The sequence below is a fragment of the Crinia signifera genome, chromosome 2 (assembly GCF_055691185.1).
Source record: "Crinia signifera chromosome 2, ASM5569118v1, whole genome shotgun sequence".
NCBI classification, from domain to species: domain Eukaryota; kingdom Metazoa; phylum Chordata; class Amphibia; order Anura; family Myobatrachidae; genus Crinia; species Crinia signifera.
The window spans coordinates 356555246-356575704 of record NC_139218.1 but is presented as its reverse complement, the minus strand read 5'-3'; the positions used below and the strand labels follow the sequence as shown (position 1 = coordinate 356575704).

At 43.7% G+C, this 20459-nt stretch overlaps 1 protein-coding gene across 1 annotated transcript in view; it reads left to right on the top strand.

The window, feature by feature from the left end:
* Positions 1-20459, top strand: part of B3GLCT (beta 3-glucosyltransferase) — a 366095-nt gene that overhangs the window by 277257 nt on the left and 68379 nt on the right. The window contains exon 8 of the mRNA XM_083169834.1: positions 4204-4267. Coding sequence (XP_083025960.1) covers positions 4204-4267 — 64 coding nt within the window. The remainder of the gene's footprint in view (positions 1-4203; positions 4268-20459) is intronic.

Sequence of the window (20459 nt, the reverse complement as noted above, 5' to 3'; positions counted from 1 at the left end):
TTTGTGCTTTTACGTTTGCCGAAAATGCGTCACAAGGCGCAGTGGGAGATTGTGCTGATTTAACATGTCACATGTATATATTGGCCCTTATTCTGGTTCACTCGCAAAGGCAAATTCCTTCTGAAATGGACAAAACAATGTGCACTGCAGGGGTGGCAGGTGTAACTTGTACAGAGAGAATTAGATTTGGGTGGGGTTTTACTTCAAAGTGAGATCTATATTGTAGTGTAAAAATAAAGCAGTCAGTAATTTCCCTGCAGAGAATCAAAATAACTCATCCAAATCTAATTCTCTCTGCACATGTTACATCTGCCCCACCTGCAGTGCACATGGTTTTGTTAATTTGAGAAGGAATTTGCCTTTGCAAGTGAACCAGAATAAGGGCCATTGTGTGTTACTGAGCTCTGTTTACGGAGCCACATCTAACTGGTATTGGGAAAAAGTTACATTGTAGCCCTACGTATGCAGATTTAAGGCCCATGCACACTAGAAGACATTGGCACCAATATCGCTGATAAAGGAGCTTCTGAGCGATATTTAGGCCAAAGTCTTCTAGTGTGTACACCTGATATCGTTAACGATGTGCGCCATTAATGTCCTATGGTGTCTTCTGGCCATGCAGGTCAATCACCCCAATATTGTTAATGTTGTTTGGCACATCGGTATGTGTATATACCGCGCCGAACCAGTTCATGATGACTATACGGGTTCAACCTAGCTTGCCATGCAGTGTGAAGGGGTGAGTTGGGATATTGCAACCCAGGACCCATTCACAGCATGTGAAGAGCTGACCTTTAGCTCGTGACCCTCCAGCTGTGACATCACCAATCTGGTCATATGCCGACCTACTCTAGCATCCTTAAGTACTGTCTGCTGTGAGGCAACCACAATTTCTTCAATGATCTGCGGGTCCCAGCGAACAGAGCTGAAGCAGATACAATGGGGCTGGGGGGGGGGGGGGGGTATTACCGTATAAATTATTCTAGAGTAATTTGCGAGTTGTGGATAATTGACTCGAAAGGGGGGTTGTCTTACCCGTTGGCGAGAGATAAAGCATCACCCAATTGGATCCTAACTGCCATGTTGCAGCCTGGGTTTGGTAAATGACAGAAAGGAGCTGATTGGTTGCTAGTTTCTCTCTCTTTACCGCTCTCCAGGGCTTAGTACTGTACATCTATCCCATTAACTGTAGTCCATTTGTCAGTTATTTTCTTCCTATGTTCCCACCAAAGATTAGTGCGTGTAAATCATTTGTGGAATGTCCAGTTGACAGGCAGCGCTCGCCAACTGAGGTTCTGGCATTCTATATACCAACTAGGGCCAGCACACCGCCTATATATTGTCAAAATGATTTATCCATAATCCAGCTGAAAAGTACATATTAACATTCTAAGAACAGAAGGGCGTGAGGATTTAAATTTATGTTTCCATCTCATTTACAGCAAATCATTTTAGATTTTAGAAAATGAGTTTGTACAATCTCAGCTCGTCACAAAAAATATGTAATAATGTTAGTTATGGAACTTGTGGTCCTTTATTTTGGCTATTATCAATTAATCATGTCCCCAGCAATTATTTTAGATGTCAACTGTTTTTAATGCTACAAGAAACCCATCTCCCAAAAGTACTTGACTACATCTGACTTCACCCTAGAGATCAGACAAATAGTTCTGGAATTAATGACGATTCAGTGCTATCCAGTTCTATACCGATTTCAAAATTCTCGAAGTTTGATAATTATATTATGAAGAGTTTGCAACTCTCATGTTACCCTTATGGTTGACATCTCATTTCCTATTAAAAGGTTTTTGAGGTCTTTTATCAAACTTTCATTTATGCAGTGATCATTGTTTCTGCATGATTGAGGCAAGCTTAAATGTTGAGGCTTTTTAGCAACAACTGAAAGCTAGAGAGATATCTCCTGCTTTCAAAGACGTAGTGCAGAATACTGAAGGCCCTCTGTGCCTGACACTTCCTGCTGCATCCAAAGATGACTCCTCCCAGTATAAGCTGACACCATCGGTCATATGAGTTAAGTTGAAGCTTACACAGAATAACATCCAGAAACGTTGAGCCAGGGCCAGGAGATTAGAAGGTGCAGGACCAGGCATTTGCTCTCCCGGAAAATGATGAGATGCTGCTGTTTCTGAAATGCTGGACAGCTATTCCCGCCTCTACTTCTAAACTCCAGCATCCTGTCAGACCGACTTCGTCTTTGTTGACATCACGTGCGAACACGCAAGGGCCCTTATTCTGGTTGCTTTGCAAAGATGTGTGACCTTACATCTATGCAACATTCTCCGTTTTGTATGTACTGTTTGCTGTACATCCTGCCACACATCGCAAAGATACTAATCGCAACTTTGCAACCAGAATGCATTCGCACGGGCACCGATGGTGGCGATGTGTGCATGCGCATTTCTGCATATGTGAATATGCACGGTGTGTGCACCCACTGCGAACAGACTGTTCGTCGGGTGCACGCACCCAGGACAGCGGACGTGGGGGTGGAGAGGGGCGGCGGCCCAATTAGCATATGGAGACACTTGCTAGGAAACAGGCTTTGGGCCTGATTCAGACCTGTACTCTAGCACGTGTGTATTCACAGCCTAGCGAGCAGGTAAACTCCGAATACCCCCCCCCCCCCCCCACACACACACACACACACACACACACACACACACACACACACTAGCATGCAAGTGGATGTGTACATTTACACATCCACTCGCATGTGGCCTCATGGGAGAGAAAAATAATTCTATCATCGCTCATCATTTCTCCTTCGTAGATAAGTCTTGACAGACTTTTATTCTGGCCGGAGATGGCCGAATTCGGGAAGGGCCTGTAGTCATGTGATAGGGTAAGCCCAGCATTTCCACACCCTGCTTCCCTGCTGGATCAAGTGCCCCCATGAGTGTGAAACTCGCTGAAGGTGTTCACTCATGCGCAAAACCCCCACCATCTGGGATGGGGCAGAATTTTGACCAGAGCGATCAGGTAGGAATTAGGTCCCTTTCCCTGCAGTTGTGCTTCAGACTGGTGCATTCATGGTTGAGACAGGGAAACTTTGAGGCAGATTTATGAATTGCCCATACACACTGGGTGAATGTGAGCTGAAAGCAGCTCAGTTTACTCATTTGAGCTGCTTTCAGCTCCAAAGTCGCCCAGTGTGTACGGGGCAGCTGTGAGCACTGGTGGATGCTCCTGCATCATCCCTGGCCTGGCCTCTCATCTGCGTCCTGCTATGGAAAGTCATCCACCCCAGGGAAAATTACCCCTGGGAAAATTGCCAAAATGGGTGAAAAACAGTTTTTCAGCCCAGCAATTTTCCACATCATCGGTCAGCACACACGCTGGGCAAAATGGCCACACATGTATGGACCTTAAGTCTGGTGAAGTGATAAAGTGGCTGGCGATAACATACCAGCCAATCAGCTATCTGTCAAGTTACAGGCTGGTTTAAAAAAAATTCAGTTAAAAGCTGACTGGCTGCTGCATTATCACCGACCACTTTATCACTTCACCCAGCCTCATACATCTGCCCCCTTGTTACTAATGCAGATTAAAAAAAAAATTCACATTTCAATTAACTGATCTCTTAGTTTTTGAAAACCGTGAAAGTGAATGTTTTTCCTTTGCACAGTTTGCCTGTGTTCACTGATTTAGTAACATTATGGGGCATATTCTAATATGCAATATTATTCTTGTTACATTTTTTTTTAATTTATCAATAAGTTGAGATAATGCTTCTGAGTTGTCCCCAGTGTTGCCGAAAAAAATAGAACATTTTTATATAAATTTCATTATTACATATTTGCTTAGTAAAACTGAAATTATTCAATTACTTTAATATGTGAAGAGTCACTTTTTCCAATGGTTTTATTTGTATACTCGGGAACAGAAAATGAAAAATATCTTTACTGTGTTTGATTTGATCATTTTACTTTTAAATGTAATAACTAATAATTTGGAAATGTAGTTTTTGTTCTTTCTTTACTGTATTTCAAGTATTTTTTGATTAAAGACTTTTTACAATTAAATATCTTATTAGATTCTGTCTCATTTAGTTGTATTGGCATTCGTGTCCTATTTTATAGCTGTAAGAATAAATGGACCCCATCTCGTAAAGTCACATTAAATTAGTTTGTTTACGCGGATGCCTTTTTTTTGTCTTAACGGGAAACATTTTGTTTTTTTTAGGCTTGCTGAGATCCTAGTTAAGGACCCACCTAGTTCTGATTTTACAATAGACTTGAAGCATGAGGTAAGGTTATTTTCCTATATGTCCAATCCAAAACTGAGGTTGATTTTTTTTTCTCTATCATATAAAATCATAATTAAATATGTGCTTTATTTTATTTTTTTTACAAATCTTTTTTTGTATGTAATATTATTCATCAAACACATTTTAAAATACTCATGTAACAAATTGAAGCACAATCTGATCAAGTCCTATTATATACAGTATGTTCAGTATTTTAACTTTACTGACGAAGTCCACTGATCTTCCTTCTAATTTTCAACGTTTTTAAAGGGGGCTCCTCTTTTTTATTTTTTTGAATTTTACTTCTGTATTCATAGCTATGCATTTTTACATAAAAATGCTTACTTACTGTTGTACATTTAGTGATACTTGCATTTATGTTCAGCATCAACCCATGGGGCTGTCTACATCATAGGCAAACCCAGGGGGTGGGGTTGGGGGGGTTTCTGATTGCCCGGAAACCCCTCTCTTCTTGGCGAGTGCCTTAAATTATGACAACAATAGCACTGGTATATAATATGAATATCAATAGAGCTGTCACCACATCATGCATTGTAAGGCACAGGGCAGAGTTGCTGCACATGCCCAGTGTACCAACTTCTTCTACCACATTTACTATAAGGGCCTTATTCTAGTTCACTCTTTCTGACAAAATCCTTCTTAGATGGACAAAACCATGTGCACTGCAGGTGGGGCAGATGTTACTTGTGCTGAGAGAATTAGCTTTGGGTGGGGTTTTACTTCAAAGTGAGATCTATATTGCAGTGTAAAAATAAAGCAGTCAGTATTTACCCTCCACAGAAACAAAATAACTCACCCAAATCTAATTCTCTCTGCACATTTTACATCTGCCCCCCTGCAGTGCACATGGTTTTGTCAATCTAAGAAGGATTTTATCAGAAAGAGTGAACTAGAATAAGGCCCTATGTGTGGATCTTTTACTATGCAGCTCAGATTTTACACTGTCTTTACAGTACATTCTATATAATACTGTGTGTGCCTATCTTTAAGCAGTTTAGACAGGTACAACATTTCTTTATGAAAGACAGTTTATTTATCAAATTAGCTCTCCTGCACTCTCATGCAGTGTCACAGTTACATATATGCACAATGTGATGTCATCTACACTGGTAGGGATTGGGTCTGTTTCAGAGATAAATGCTAATGCACTTGCAGCTATGATCCCGTACTCAGCTGATGTGTAAGATTAGATGCAAATGACACATCTAGATATCTATTGAGGTGACCACTGAAGGTTTTGCAGATCCAAGCTACTACTTATGGAATAGAATCATTGGTCAACACCTGAACAACACTATGGTTGTGCAAAATGGCCACAGGAATTGAGGTGCCATGCTTTGTGCATACAGGATCACTGTTGCGGATACTCCCCGTTACTGTACCTCCCCCAAATATTTTGTGGCTTGTAACTTTGCAAATATATGCTCACTGTGAGCAACATCGCCACGGTACTTTGGTGTGTGCATAGTGCGACTTATGTGGGGTACACACCAGGACGATATGGCCCAAAACTAGTCAATTTAGATACAGTCTTGACCGATTGTATGTAAATCCGGCCGTGTTTTGGGCCATTTCAGTGTCCTTTTGATGCGATCCAGATCCGATGCGCGGCCCTGCGGGTCGTTAGGTCTTTTCTGAGATCCTACTTGCTGCAGGTAGGATCTCAGAACCGACCATTGCAGTGGGTGGGGGTCGTGATCGGATCGCGATCACATCAGCCGCATTTTCGCGCCGTGTCGACGGCGCCGTCAGCTCGTGAGCGGGTTGTACATTCCTGTGACGACACGCTCACGAGCACCATCGTCTCCTGGTGTGTACCGGGCATTAGACACGTGTGCCGATTGCTGACAATCCCTCAATTGAGAAAACCTCATCATCGCGCATAACTATAAGGGTCTGTGTACTCTGTGCTATCTGGTCTTTGGGGCTGATTCAGAGATGTACACTATCGCAGCTGCCAGTGTGGTTTTCTACGCAATACAGCTGCTGACATCAGCAAATGAAGCTGCTGCCCAAAAAGGAAAAGAAACACCCTGCGGAGCAACTGCAACTTATTCGCAATTGCGTACACATATTCAACCTACTGTATACACAAGAACTGTAAACTGCTGGAATAGGTCTATGGCTATAGATACACCACAGGCGCCATGTGTTTGTACACTAGGGCAAGCAGCTGACATTAGATACACGATGGACAAGACACGTTCGCGTTTAACAACCACTCCATGCTATAGGAGCATCTGAAAGTATAATCAGACAGGAACTGTTTATTTGCAGATGTGTTCTACCACATCATCACCGCACTTGCTGGAGGCCGTGTTGGGACACTGTAGGGTAAAATGAATAAGATGGGAATTGTATTGAAGTTGGGATGTTACCCATTGCAATCAATAAGATTCTGTCTATCATATTCTAGAAGGTACTAAATAAATAAGTAGTATAATTGGTTGCTATGGGCAACATACTATCTTCAATTGAAATCCCATCTTAGTACCCCTGTGCGTCCAGCAGCAAGGATACATAAGGACACCTGTAAAAATGGTATATACGGTCACTAGGTCGACATGCATTAAGGTTGACAAGACTGTAGGTCGACACAAGCATTACGTCAAGGGGGAAAATCGGCAGTCAAAATGTCGACATCTAGGGAGTGGTGGGATAATACAATAGGGTGTATTTACCTTATTTTCTTATTTAACTCTTTAATCCACTGAACACTGATGACAGCTGAACACCGTTGCTTGCAATATAAATGAGAGATGTCTAGCATTTACTTAATTGCTCTATTTGTAGTCATGACAATGTTTGTAAATGATATATATCCCAATGTGACAAGACTAATTTATTAAACCTTCAATGGCTTTAAACGCGAGCCCATGTGACACCGTCAAGCACATGATACAACTACACTACAAGCTAGTAAGTGAACCCAGGGAACCCAAAGTACACGGGTATAGTCACAGAAAGCGTTGCTCATGTAGTCCCACAGTGCTGCCTGTTTCTGTCATCTGGAATTAGAAAGGAAATCCCTAAATCCCACAATTACATCCTTAGCTATAATACTGTGTTTATTGGATGTAAAATCAAAGCTGTCAGATTTCAGCGATACGCTATAAACCTATTATTCCCTAAGCACCACTGACAAACCCTTATAGAATTTGCATTATTGATCTAGTCAATGTATTGTTCCGAATGAGTGACTGATGTTTAAATGCCCTCTATTGTTAGTCATGTTTAACTGACAGTAAAGGACAGTACTGTATACAGTCGGGCAAAAAAGTATTTAGTCAGCAACCAATTGTGCAAGTTCTCCCACTTAAAAAGATGAGAGAGGCCTGTAATTTTCATCATAGGTATACCTCAACTATGAGAGACAAAATGAGGAAAAAAAATCCAGAAAATGACATTGTCTGATTTTTAAAGAATTTATTTGCAAATTATGGTGGAAAATAAGTATTTGGTCAATAACAAAAGTTCATCTCAGTACTTTGTTATATACCCTTTGTTGGCAATGACAGAGGTCAAACGTTTTCTGTAAGTCTTCACAAGGTTTTCACAAACTGTTGCTGGTATTTTGGCCCATTCCTCCATGCAGATCTCCTCTAGAGCAGTGATGTTTTGGGGCTGTCGCTGGGCAACACGGACTTTCAACTCCCTCCAAAGATTTTCTATGGGGTTGAGATCTGGAGACTGGCTCGGCCACTCCAGGACCTTGAAATGCTTCTTACGAAGCCACTCCTTTGTTACCCGGGCAGTGTGTTTGGGATCGTTGTCATGCTGAAAGACCCAGCCACGTTTCATCTTCAATGCCCTTGCTGATGGAAGGAGGTTTTCACTCAAAATCTGACGATACATGGCCCCATTCATTCTTTCCTTTACACGGAGCAGTCGTCCTGTTCCCTTTGCAGAAAAACAGCCCCAAAGCATGATGTTTCCACCCCCATGCTTTACAGTAGGTATGGTGTTCTTTGGATGCAACTCAGCATTCTTTCTCCTCCAAACACGACGAGTAGAGTTGTTACCAAAAAGTTCTATTTTGGTTTCATCTGACCATATGACATTCTCCCAATCCTCTTCTGGATCATCCAAATGCTCTCTAGCAAACTTCAGACGGGCCTGCACATGTACTGCCTTTAGCAGGGGGACACGTCTGGCACTGCAGGATTTGAGTCCCTGGCGGCGTAGTGTGTTACTGATGGTAGCCTTTGTTACTTTGGTCCCAGCTCTCAGCAGGTCATTCACTAGGTCCCCCCGTGTGGTTCTGGGATTTTTGATCACCGTTCTTGTGATCATTTTGACCCCACGGGGTGAGATCTTGCGGGGAGCCCCAGATCGAGGGAGACTATCAGTGGTCTTGTATGCCTTCCATTTCCTAATAATTGCTCCCACAGTTGATTTCTTCACACCAAGCTGCTTACCTATTGCAGATTCAGTCTTCCCAGCCTGGTGCAGGTCTACAATTTTGTTTCTGGTGTCCTTTGACAGCTCTTTGCTCTTGGCCATAGTGGAGTTTGGAGTGTGACTGTTTGAAGTGTTGGACAGGTGTCTTTTATATAGATAAAGAGTTCAAACAGGTGTCATTAATACAGGTAACGAGTGGAGGACAGAGGAGCCTCTTACAGAAGAAGTTACAGGTCTGTGAGAGCAAGAAATCTTGCTTGTTTGTTTTTGACCAAATACTTATTTTCCACCATAATTTGCAAATAAATTCTTTAAAAATCAGACAATGTCATTTTCTGGATTTTTTTTCCTCATTTTGTCTCTCATAGTTGAGGTATACCTATGATGAAAATTACAGGCCTCTCTCATCTTTTTAAGTGGGAGAACTTGCACAATTGGTGGCTGACTAAATACTTTTTTGCCCGACTGTATGTTTTGCATAAAGGTAGTTTTATCCTGCCCGTGCTTTAGGTTTTAGCCTCAGTTTATGATGGAGAAAGGAGGATGTGACTCTAAGCATGGTGGCATTAGCAATGACAGAGGGTGGAGCTGCAGCTACAGGCCCCCCGGCCCAATATGCCTACAGGATTTCCTGTGGACATGGGTTGGGATCGTTTGGTCTACAGCATGTTGGTCGACACAATTAGGTCAACATGAGACAATGTCGACAGGTCGATCAGTCGACACAATCATTATGTTGACAGTGTCTAGGTCGACAGTCAAAAGGTTGGGTACTTGTTTCCTAGCAAGGCCACAATCGCGGCCATCGGGTGTAATTTTTAGTGGCCTGCGACGCGACCGACGCGATGCCCCCGATTTTTCCATTGAAAACAGTGAAAATCGCGTCGGTCGGGTCGTATGCGGCCAAAAATGCTTAAATGGTCCACACGCGATGGCCGCGATTTCCCCATAGGGAACAATGTTAAATGCCTCAATTTACCCGCGATGACCGCGATTTCCCATAGGAAACAATGTTAAATGGGTCAATTTACCCAAATCATCATAGGGAACAATGGTAAATGGGCCAGAAACCCCAAAAAACACCCCTGAACATTGACATGTCCCCCCAAAAGTATTTCACGCCACCCCGCGATCAACGTGAACCCGAAGCGTGGCGAGCGCAGCGAGTCCGCGAGGGGCGGCGGTACGCGTCCTCCGACCTTTTCATACCCCCACTATCCACGTCGGCGTGGAGTTGAGAATAGAATAGTGTGGCGAGCCACCGAGCCCGAAGCGTGGCGAGCGGACGCGGATACCTTCACAGGTAAACGCGTCCCTTCGCGGGCTTCACAGGTATCCGCGTCCCCTCGCGGGGCTCGCTGCGCTCGCCACGCTTCGGGCTCGGTGGCTCGCTGCGCTCGCCACACTATTCTATTCTCAACTCCACGCCCTAGTGGATAGTGGGGGTATGAAAAGGTCGGAGGACGCGTACCGCCGCCCCTCGCGGGCTCGCTGCGCTCGCCACGCTTCGGGTTCACGTTGATCGCGGGGTGGCGTAAACTACTTTTGGGGTGACATTTAAATGTTCAGGGGTGTTTTTGGGCCATTTACCATTGTTCCTATGATAATTTGGTTAAATTGAGCCATTTCACATTGTTTCCTATGGGAAATCGTGGTCATCGCGGGTAAATTGAGGCATTTAACATTGTTCTCTATGGGGAAATCGCGGGCATCGCGTCTGGCCCATCGCACCCGATTTTTTAGAGCATGCGATGGCCGCGATGCCCACGATTTTACACCCGATGACCACGATCATGATCGTTGTGGCCATGCTAGGAAACAAGTACCAAAGGTTGACATGTGGCTTTCACAGTTTTTTACCCGAATGTCGACACAGTCGACATGGACACGGTTTTCAGTGCACCGCATCCCCTTGATGCTAGGGTACAGTGCCTAGCGCTCGGCACACTTATTTATACTCCCACCACACCCTAGTGGATGGTAGGGCATGAAATACCGCATGTCGGCTCAAAGAAAGTGAAAAACCCCATGTCGACCTTTTGACTGTCGACCTAGACACTGCCTACCTAATGCTTGTGTCGACCTAATGCCCTCTTGACCTAAACCCATGTCGACCTTGACCAATGTCAACCAACATACTGTAGACCCAACGACCGTATCTCGTGGACACTATGAAGGTTGGCATACATTAGGTCAACACATGAAATAGGCCGACATGGTATGCGTATGCACTTGCCGATGCCAGCACCCCTCAATGTCGGTGGGCACTCATTAAGTGTGTATGGCGCTTTACGGTCATTTATCTAGCACAGATTGGTGGCACTGTGCAACTGCTCCATTTCACTGCTCTCCCGGGCTTCATACATCTCCCCAACAGACACTTTTCATTCAAATCCTGACGGTTTCTTTGATCCGTGGGATATGAATAACTTAGCTCTGTCTGCTTATTACACAACATGTAGCATTTTAATAATAACACTTTAATCAGCATTCCCGTGATACCTCCGCTTTAGCTGGAAGCTGGAACTAGCAGAACTTTCTGTTACATTTCATTATGTCATTTTGGCTCATCATTTACTAATTGTACAGCGCCGTGTGATGTCGTGGAGCTTTATAATGTAAATTAAGGAGATTAACATCCAAATTAGAATATTAATATGAAGCCAATCATCCTCCCTCCAAGTATTCGGACATAAGCTGCTCAATGCCCAGGCTCCCTAGGTAGATGCCAGCTGCCTTGCCTACGATGGTAAGTACACGTTGTAATTCAGTGTGTCCACTATATAGCAGCCTCTATGTTGATGCTGACCATTGTTCCATTGTTCTCATGCTTGTTAAAATGTAAAAAGATAAATATACTTTCTAAAATAAAGAAAGTGATTCACTTTTTTTTGTGCTGCATCTTGTATGGAAATCTAAATGAAAAGACAGATCTTGATAAATATTGGGCAGATGTACTAAGCTGCGGAGAGATAAACCAACCAACTCTTGTTATTTTTCAAACACAGCCTGTAACATGGCAATTAGTGGCTGATCGTCTGTTACATTGGGTTTTTATTGTGGTGAACGCTTCCATCAAACGCTCGTTTACCCTGTGCTGCCCTGCTTCCTATACCATGGTGTCCCTCACACCAGGAATTGGTAAGAAAATAGTCCCAAATGGGATGCATTTGATTATTGTTCATTCTAACACCCTGCAACTTGTGAAATCTTTGCAGTTCCTCCTTCCTGCCTGGGGTGTCACTCTCTGCTGTGGTGTTTCTACTTTACAATTGAGATGCCAACCAGATTGTGGTAGAAACACCACAGCAGACAGTGACAACCCAGGCAGGAAGGAGGAACTGCACACCGGGACTGGCCGGAGGTGGGGAGCGACAGGGGGTTGCCTCTAGAGTTGGTGCGCCAGTGGTGCCCCGAACCTCCCCAGCCGAAGCCAGCAGCAGCCCCAGGGGAGCAAGGGCTGCTGCAGAAGGCAGTGGCTGCATAGGCGGCCCATTCAGTGTTGACTATTTCTGGGGCAGGAGAAACCTGCCCTAGTAGTTTTGTCCTTCCCCAGCAAAACCTAGCACTCAAGGGGTTAATGCACACACAAAAAATACCATAAACACATTTCAAATTGTTTATAAAAATGATATAAGCTGGAAGCAGACAAAAAATAACAAATCATATTGAAGAACCACTGAGAGTGCTCTATAAACCCTGTGGGCACAATGAAATTTCCTTTGACATAAGCTCTGAATTAATTGGGCTGGGTAAAAGGAATTAACTGGGTAAAAGTAAAGTTTGTGGATGTACAGATGGAACGCCTCTCACTATTGCTCCGCCAGCGCAAGAATGTGGCTGCTGGCGATCGCCGGCGGAGAGGCGCCGCATCTGACTGAGACGCGCGTGCGTCTCACACGCACGCGCGTCTCAGTTTCCGGTCGGCGGGGGGACGGGAACCCTGTCCGTATCTGCTTCAGGGAGACGGACAGGGTTAGGGGGGGGCGGCGGGGACTCGGGGCGACCCTCGGCGAGGCGTCGGGGACCCAGGGGGAGCCCCGTTGTAAGGCGACGCGCACGCATCTCCCCTTACGGCGGCTGGTGGGGGATGGCGGCTGGCGAATCTTCCGCCATCCCCTGCAAAGCTGGGACCCGCTCCATCTGTTGGAAGCAGTCTTACGCAGGCTGTGAAGTGGAGCCAGAGGTAGTGTTAGCAAAGTGTCCCCAGAAGGGCTAGACTGCTAGACTCCAGATACTGAGACTGGGGAGAGTCTGGATCCGTTTGTTGTAATCACCAATTACTGACGCGTTTCGAGCCGCTGCGGGCTCTTTTGCAAGCCTTTTTCAGTACCCCCACCCCCTTAGTTGAAGTACTGTGTTAGCTTTAACTAGTGAACTAGAAATGTGTTATTCATATTATTCCCTAAATTATTATTCATTTTTATTTCCTGTTTTTTTTTTTACTTTTGGTCACGCAGTTTCTGGTTAATAATATTTATTGTGTTAATGTACGCATCATATTATTAATATCCATAAAACAAAACATCTAGTTCTCTGAATTTATTTTCCAGTACTTGCATGACATAAAATTTCGCACAATTTAGGGAAAGTTACAGTACAGTGTACTGTACCTGAAGACTTGGCTTTAAGCCACACAGTTTACATGTTCACGCTGACTTTGATCTCTTGATACAGGCCCCCGTATGTGAAAGATACATCATTTTAATGTTCCGCAAGTGAATAAATTCATTCCTTGGGTGTCATTATGTCAGGTCTCTGCAGCAAATGACAATGATAGCTGTCTGTTGATTGACATTGCTCGCAGGAAAGTAGATTTAAATGTTGGATGAAAAATAACTGCTGTCATTTAATACTGCGTTCTGTCATCATTCACTACATGAATTGTTCTGATTTTATGATGCTTTATTTGGGTACTGTTGTTTTTATGCTGATTTTGTTTTAAGATAAACTACAGCCAAAGGTGGGTGAGTGTAGGGGGGGCTATTCCGTTCACTGCACTTGCCACAACGTAGCTTCAGAACGGTCAGCGAAGGTACTTTTCATCCAGTAGCATTGAGCACCTTCCTAGAAGTGCATAGGGAAACTTAAAAATGTCCGCTGCCTTATTATCCCTTTCCAAACTATGCATTCTCTCATGGTTAGGTAAACCTATGTTTTGGCTGGCCAGGCCCCTAATCATGGGCCCCCTATCACTTAATCTCCAGAGGGAGCCCTTCATGCCCCAGTTCAACACTGATGTAGTGTTTGGTTAATGGGGTGGTGTTAATTTTAGGAGGAGATTATTTCTGGGCTCTGGTGGAGTATTGGAAGTGAATGCACGGGAGGAGAGTGTGGGTCTGGGTGGGTACTGCTGGGGTGTTGGCAGGGTAGGGAGAGGATGGTGGAGAGGGTTCACAGTGGTGAATGTGGGTATGGGTGTGTCTGAGTTCTGCACCTGAAGACACAGTATCTTGCCCCCATCATGGCTGTGGGTTGCGATATTAGCAGAACCTGGTCAGTCCGCATTGGCTGAAGCTTACTCAGACTAGCTGTAGGATCCAGACACCTGGGTCCAGGAGGACAGCATTCATTGATGCAGACCCAGTCCACCTACAAAATGGTTGTGGCACATCCACGTTTTTTTTTAAAGAATGGGGCTGGTTTCCCTTGCTCCACATCCCCCCTCCCCCAAAAACTGCAGCATGTCAATCATGCTTCATCTGAGAGGAGCTGTGATTCTGTCACAAGGCACCACGGTGTCTAGCTATGGCACTGATAATAGCCGTACATTCCTGCTGTCCGAGAATGTTTGTAAGACTTCCACATCCATACAGCTCTCTCTCTGTAAATCACTACATAAACCTCCTGCTACAAAATATGACAAATCATGATACTAGAATTCACAATAGCACCACAATGGTAAATAGTTGGTATGACGGTGGTGTGCCGCCCCATCAAGCACTATACCCCGATCTAGGTAAAGCCATAATAAGTGTCTAAGTATTAGTCATTTTAAATTGATGATACAGTAGGTGAAGTTTTTTTTTTGTGTGTGTGTGTGTGTGTTCCACTTTCTACATGGTAAATCAAATGCACTTTGATATAGATAATGGATGATTGGAATAAGGTGGAATTAAAAAAAAAAAGTCTTCAATGCTGTTCCTAAACTAAACTATAGTTTTCATAAATTTTGGTTACTATTTATTAACAGTTTCTTATATAGCGCATACATATTCCGCAGCGCTTTACAGAGAATATTTGAACATTCAGTCCTTGCCCCAGTGGAGCTTACAATCTATATTCCCTACCACATGTACACGCAGACATTCTAGGGTTAATTTTGTTTGGAGCCAATTAACCTACCAGTATATTTTTGGATTGTGGGAGGAAACCGAAGTACCCGGAGTAAACCCACGCAAGCACGGTGAGAATATACAAACTCCGCACAGTTAGGGCCATGGTGGGAATTGAATCCATGACCTCAGCGCTGTGAGGCAGTAATGCTAACCATTACACCATCCGTACTACCCCATATATATAACACATGGTGGGAATGGAACCCATGACCTCAGCTCGGTGAGGCAGTAATGCTAACCATTACACCATCCGTACTGCCCGTACTGTTACTTAGTTTTGATCATCTGTCAGAGAAACCTTTCTACATTCTCGATCACACTTCTGGGATAATGATTTTTCTATTTCACCAAATGAATTAGTGATCTGGACTACACATAAATAAGTGTTCAGATCTTACCCTAAAGCCTTTAAAGCTTCTTTTACATTTCACAGCTACTGTAACACTAACGCGGCGGTTGGCACAGAAATAAGCTCCATTAAGAGCTGTAAATTTACTGTTTGTGTAAACCTTCTTTAATAATAAATCTTAAGATCCCTTTGATGTGAAGCTCTAAATCACAGTTCTCCCTGCATCCGCCTGTAATAGCGGATACACTCATTCAGAAAACTGAAACCACTTCCATTTAATTCTGAGAAATGCACAATTAGCCTGTTCTTCTGCGTAAGTACAGTAAATATTTTGAATGCAACTAATGCAGTTGTGGGAAGTCACCCAGGTACGCTGTTGGACCAATCTAAAGCATCATTTACAATTTGCATTGTGTAAAACATGCTGATTGGTTCCACGCATGTCCAGAAACGAGCATACAAATGTGTCCACATACGTCTATCTTTCATACGATACAAGTCGTGTTATACATAATTCCTGAGCTCCATGTGTCTGGCATCTTTTTTCCGTTAAATAGCATCTTATTTTCAAAACGGAGCGAACAGGATGCAAAAGGAGCATGTCTGTATTCAGTGTGTGACTGCTGCGGTTTTAGGGGGGTATGCAATGTGTGTCGACCTCCCGCAGCCAACTCCCGACGGGGGAGATGGCTGCATGGCCCTATTCAATGCTGTCTTCCCCGACAGCATTGAACAGGGGTTCTCCGTAGAACGAGCCCGACATCACAAGCTGTCGGGCTCGTTCTGCCAAGAAAAGCCGTAAATAGGCGAGCTCCCTGCCGGAGCTCGTCTGTTTCCGTCCTCAACTCGCGACCACGCCCCCTTTTCGCCGCTCGGCGGCCGGGACATTGAATCCCGCCAGCCGAGCTCACGTCGAGCAAAGCGAGAACGGGACAGGCGCACGGCTGTCGAGCAAAGCGAGAACGGGACAGGGGCACGGCTGTCGAGCAAAGCGAGAACAGCCGTACCCCTGACATTGAATACCCCCCTTAGTCTGAATATAGGCATGGCACACATTAGAAACAGCAGAAGCTGCTTGTGTGCCGCCTTGCAAATAAGATGCATTTTAATGGAAAAAGTTGCAAAAAAAGACGCCTGGTGCTACTGAGGCGCATCTAGAAGGGCAGTTTAATGCGAAAGGAGGCTAGATGTACATAGCCACATCTGTATGCGGATTTATTTCAAAGTAGCACTTGTTCCAGCTTGCAACTGGAAAGTAAGCATTTACACCTGCATGTAGGTCAGGGTTATCCATCATGTATCCCTCGAGGTGCTGTGGAAGTATACATCCATCCCAGCATGCCTTGCCATAGTTTTAGCATACCTTAACTGTGGCAAGTCCTGCTGGGATGTGTAGTTTCACAGCAGCTGGAGGGCAACTTGGATACCCCTGCCTTAGATGATGACAAATACCAGTATTAGTTGGCTGCTTCTTATAGGCTGACTGAGAATACACTACAAAAGGTGCTTGATTCATATTTTATATGATTGATCAGTTATATTATGGCAGGTTTGTTCCAATGTTTTGTTTTGTTTTTTACTTTATTTTAATTCAAAGTGAACTGTCAATGTGCATTTTAGTTTGAAAATAAATGTTTAAAACATATGGAGAACCTGAACCTGGAGCATATGCCACTACCGGTAGTGCACACACATCTTCTGGTTAGTCCAAGTCTCTCTTCTTCAGTAAAAGCAGATTACATTTGTGATGCAAAAATATTCAGACGAGGCTTCGGCCCTGATGCGAATTATAAAAAGGCATTAGGGCGATCTAAATAATATAACACAAAAGATGTTTTTTTTTTGGGTGGTGCATTAAAATTGTAAAAAAAAATGAATGCAATAGCAGAAATGCAATGCTCCACATTGTCTACACCTGATACAGAAGGACTCTGACTACTGTGTTGTATTATGCTGATGCATTTGTCATGGAGGCTGTTGAGGATCATTTACAAAGCTGTAAAAATTTTTTTAGCATAAAAGTTATTTACTGATGACAGGAGCACCTAGGTACGGTAATACCACACAAAAATCCCAGATCCGACCTGGTATGTGGAACACAGTTCCAATCTGGGTCGTATTCGGGATTCTCCCCATATACGCTGCGGTGCTGACCCGGAATATTCCTGGGGCCAGCAACTTTTACAATGCACATGGGTCCACCGATCCCCAGCCTCCATGCCCCGTCCATGAGGTGAATGGATACCGCACACAGGCATCCATTCATCTCCTCCCAGGCTCCGCTGCTGTCTGCACAGGACAGCAGATAGCCGTGGAGGCTGTGTGCGCCCCCCGCCCAACCTCCATACTGTGACCACAGGATGCTGCGGTCAAGAGGTTGGGCTCCCTCATTGGTGTAAGCCATGTGAGCCGAGTTGGATGACCCAGCATACCCATTTACACTTCCTCACTAATGGTTTTTATATCAGCTACCCCATTTACACCACCGCTGACCCGGGTCAAAGAGGCAAAAACCTGTATTTTTGTGGTGGTGTAAAAGGGGTATAAGTCTTCTCTATGGGGGTGTAAAATATAGCTGCATCAAGAAGCATTCTATATAGTAAAACACATTATTAGGCATATTTCTACAAATGTAATAAAATATGAAACTGTACTGTAGACACACCTGTAATAAGACGTAATCTCCCCTCACTATTATGATTTATTTATGACACAACATGATATAAAAGCCAACCAGGACTTTAGGGGAGAGAAGTTAAAAATTGAAGTGCCAAAAGTAATATTTAAGGGGCACTAAGCAGTACTTTGTAGTTATGCATTTCCATCATGCAAATGAAGTTACAGATTGGTGATCTGCAGGAGATTCCAAAAACATATTATTATGTTCAGTATACTTTTAATGTACTACTGCACATATACAGTTCCTCGCCATTATATTTACAGATACCTGCAACTTTGACATGCGGTGACTGCACAGTAGGGGATACTGCTCCACAGCTCTCTGAAACCCTTTTTATGTGCTGGTTCGCAAAACGGAGAGCCAAAAAAGGATCTCCGTTCTGTGTTCCTCTCCTTTTCTGGAGCTGATATGTTGAGCGATTTGCATGCTTAATGGGTGATTAATCTAGGGCCCATTTGAGGATGAGGATTGGGTTCATATGGTTGGTTCCTCCATGGCGTAGGCCAGATTTCAGCAAATTCAACTTTGTTTTTCACAGGGTTTACTGGACCCTGAGCAGACTACTGCGGATTGTTGGCTCTGTGTTGGATGCTTGTACTAAGTGCTCAGAGACCAGGGCTGGTTTCTGGCATCTGTTGTGGCAAAGCTCACAGGTGTTTTCTTTTTGGTAAGCGGTTTCAACAAATATCTGAGACCTAGGTATTCGGATTCCTCTCTTGTCCTCTTGTATCTGTATCTTTGGAGGAGCTCCTTCCTGCCCATCTTAGATAAGATGTATGTTCATAACCTCCTCACTTTGGCCCGTCTCTGTATTGCCCGAACCTGGATGAGCCCAGACCCTCCTACTCACGCTACGTGGGTTGCACTTGTAAATGTCACACTGTACCATAAACGCTTCATGTATACTAAGCGTGGCTGTTAAAGTATATTCTGGCAGGATTCTCAATTTTATATTCAAGATTGCTGATACATTTGGGAATATTAACCTATAGCTATAATGGAAAGAGCCAACTTGCCCATATCGTGTCAAGCGGAGCCAATTCATAAGCTTCTGTGTTTCTATAGATGATGATCACAGATTATAAAATATATTGTATATGGGACCAAATAAAGTGTTGACCATTTGTGTGTTGACCTTTAAACCCTAATGACCTTTTGTGTTTGTTGACCTATTGCCATTCGACCATATGGGGTCAACCTATCGACTGTCTAACTAGACTTCTACCAAACCCACACTGGACAAATATTGAAATTTATTAAGCTTTGTTTTTATAGTGCCAAGATATTTCATGAATGTTTAATCAACCAATGCTAACCACTGTGCCACCCTGCCACCCCGTTGGAAGACTAAGGTTCTGCTAGGGTTTTGAGAAGGTCCTTTGTGTTTCAATCCTTGCTCCTTAGCCTCGTGTCTGTTCTAAAACCAAAACATGTGCCTTCATTGTTTCTTCATTCACTCTCGACAAGTCTGCATTATATAACCTCCAGTCTAAAAGAAAAACATAAAAAAAACGTAATATCCTGCTATCACGTCGTAGAGTTAATAGGTTGTATTTGTTTCTCAGTCTGTGATGCATAAGTGTACATATAAGACAGCGTCAAGTAATATTTTCCTGTCATTATCCAGGTTATTGTGGACATTGTGACCTGAGCTTCTCATCCATCTGATTATAACATCTTCTGTGTCTTGATTAATGAGCTACTGTAGCTAGTACTTACGGAGTTCTGATTATTGTAATTATGGTCATTTATCCAGTACAGTATGTCTAAACAAGAAATATCTAACTTGAGCTCAGCATCCTACATATTATTTTTACTTGAAAATAATTTGGATTTGATTCTTAAATATCTGACTTGCTTAAATTATAGAAAAAAGAAACTAGTAGTAGTAGTTCGTTTATTTATAAGGCGCCGTACATAGCAAGCATAAAAACAAATGACAAGGTAACGTACAGGGTGCGTTGATAAAATACAGCATAAATAGGGTAGAACTAAAATCAGCATCAATTCTTAAGTAGGTGTCGAAATTGTTGAGGAGACTGAAGATGAAGTAGAGGAAGGGAAGAACAGGGCAGGAGTGCTGGTGAGGTAAAGAGGTAGGGTTAGTACGTGAGGAAGGAGGACCCTACTCATAAGAGTTAACAGACTAAAAGGAGGTGGGTGGATGAATGAAAAACAATAGGATTAGTAGAAACGGATGGAGGGGTAGGGTTGGCAGGAGAGGAGGAGCGAAAGAGGTTAGGAGGAGGAGGGATAGGCTAGTCGAAAGAAGTGGGTTTTGAGGGAGCGCTTGAAGGAGGTAAGGGAATCAGAAAGCCTGATCTGTGGCGGGAGGTTGTTCCAGGGCAGGGGGGGCAGCGCAAGAGAAGTCTTGGACACGGGAGTGGCAGGAGGTGATTAGGT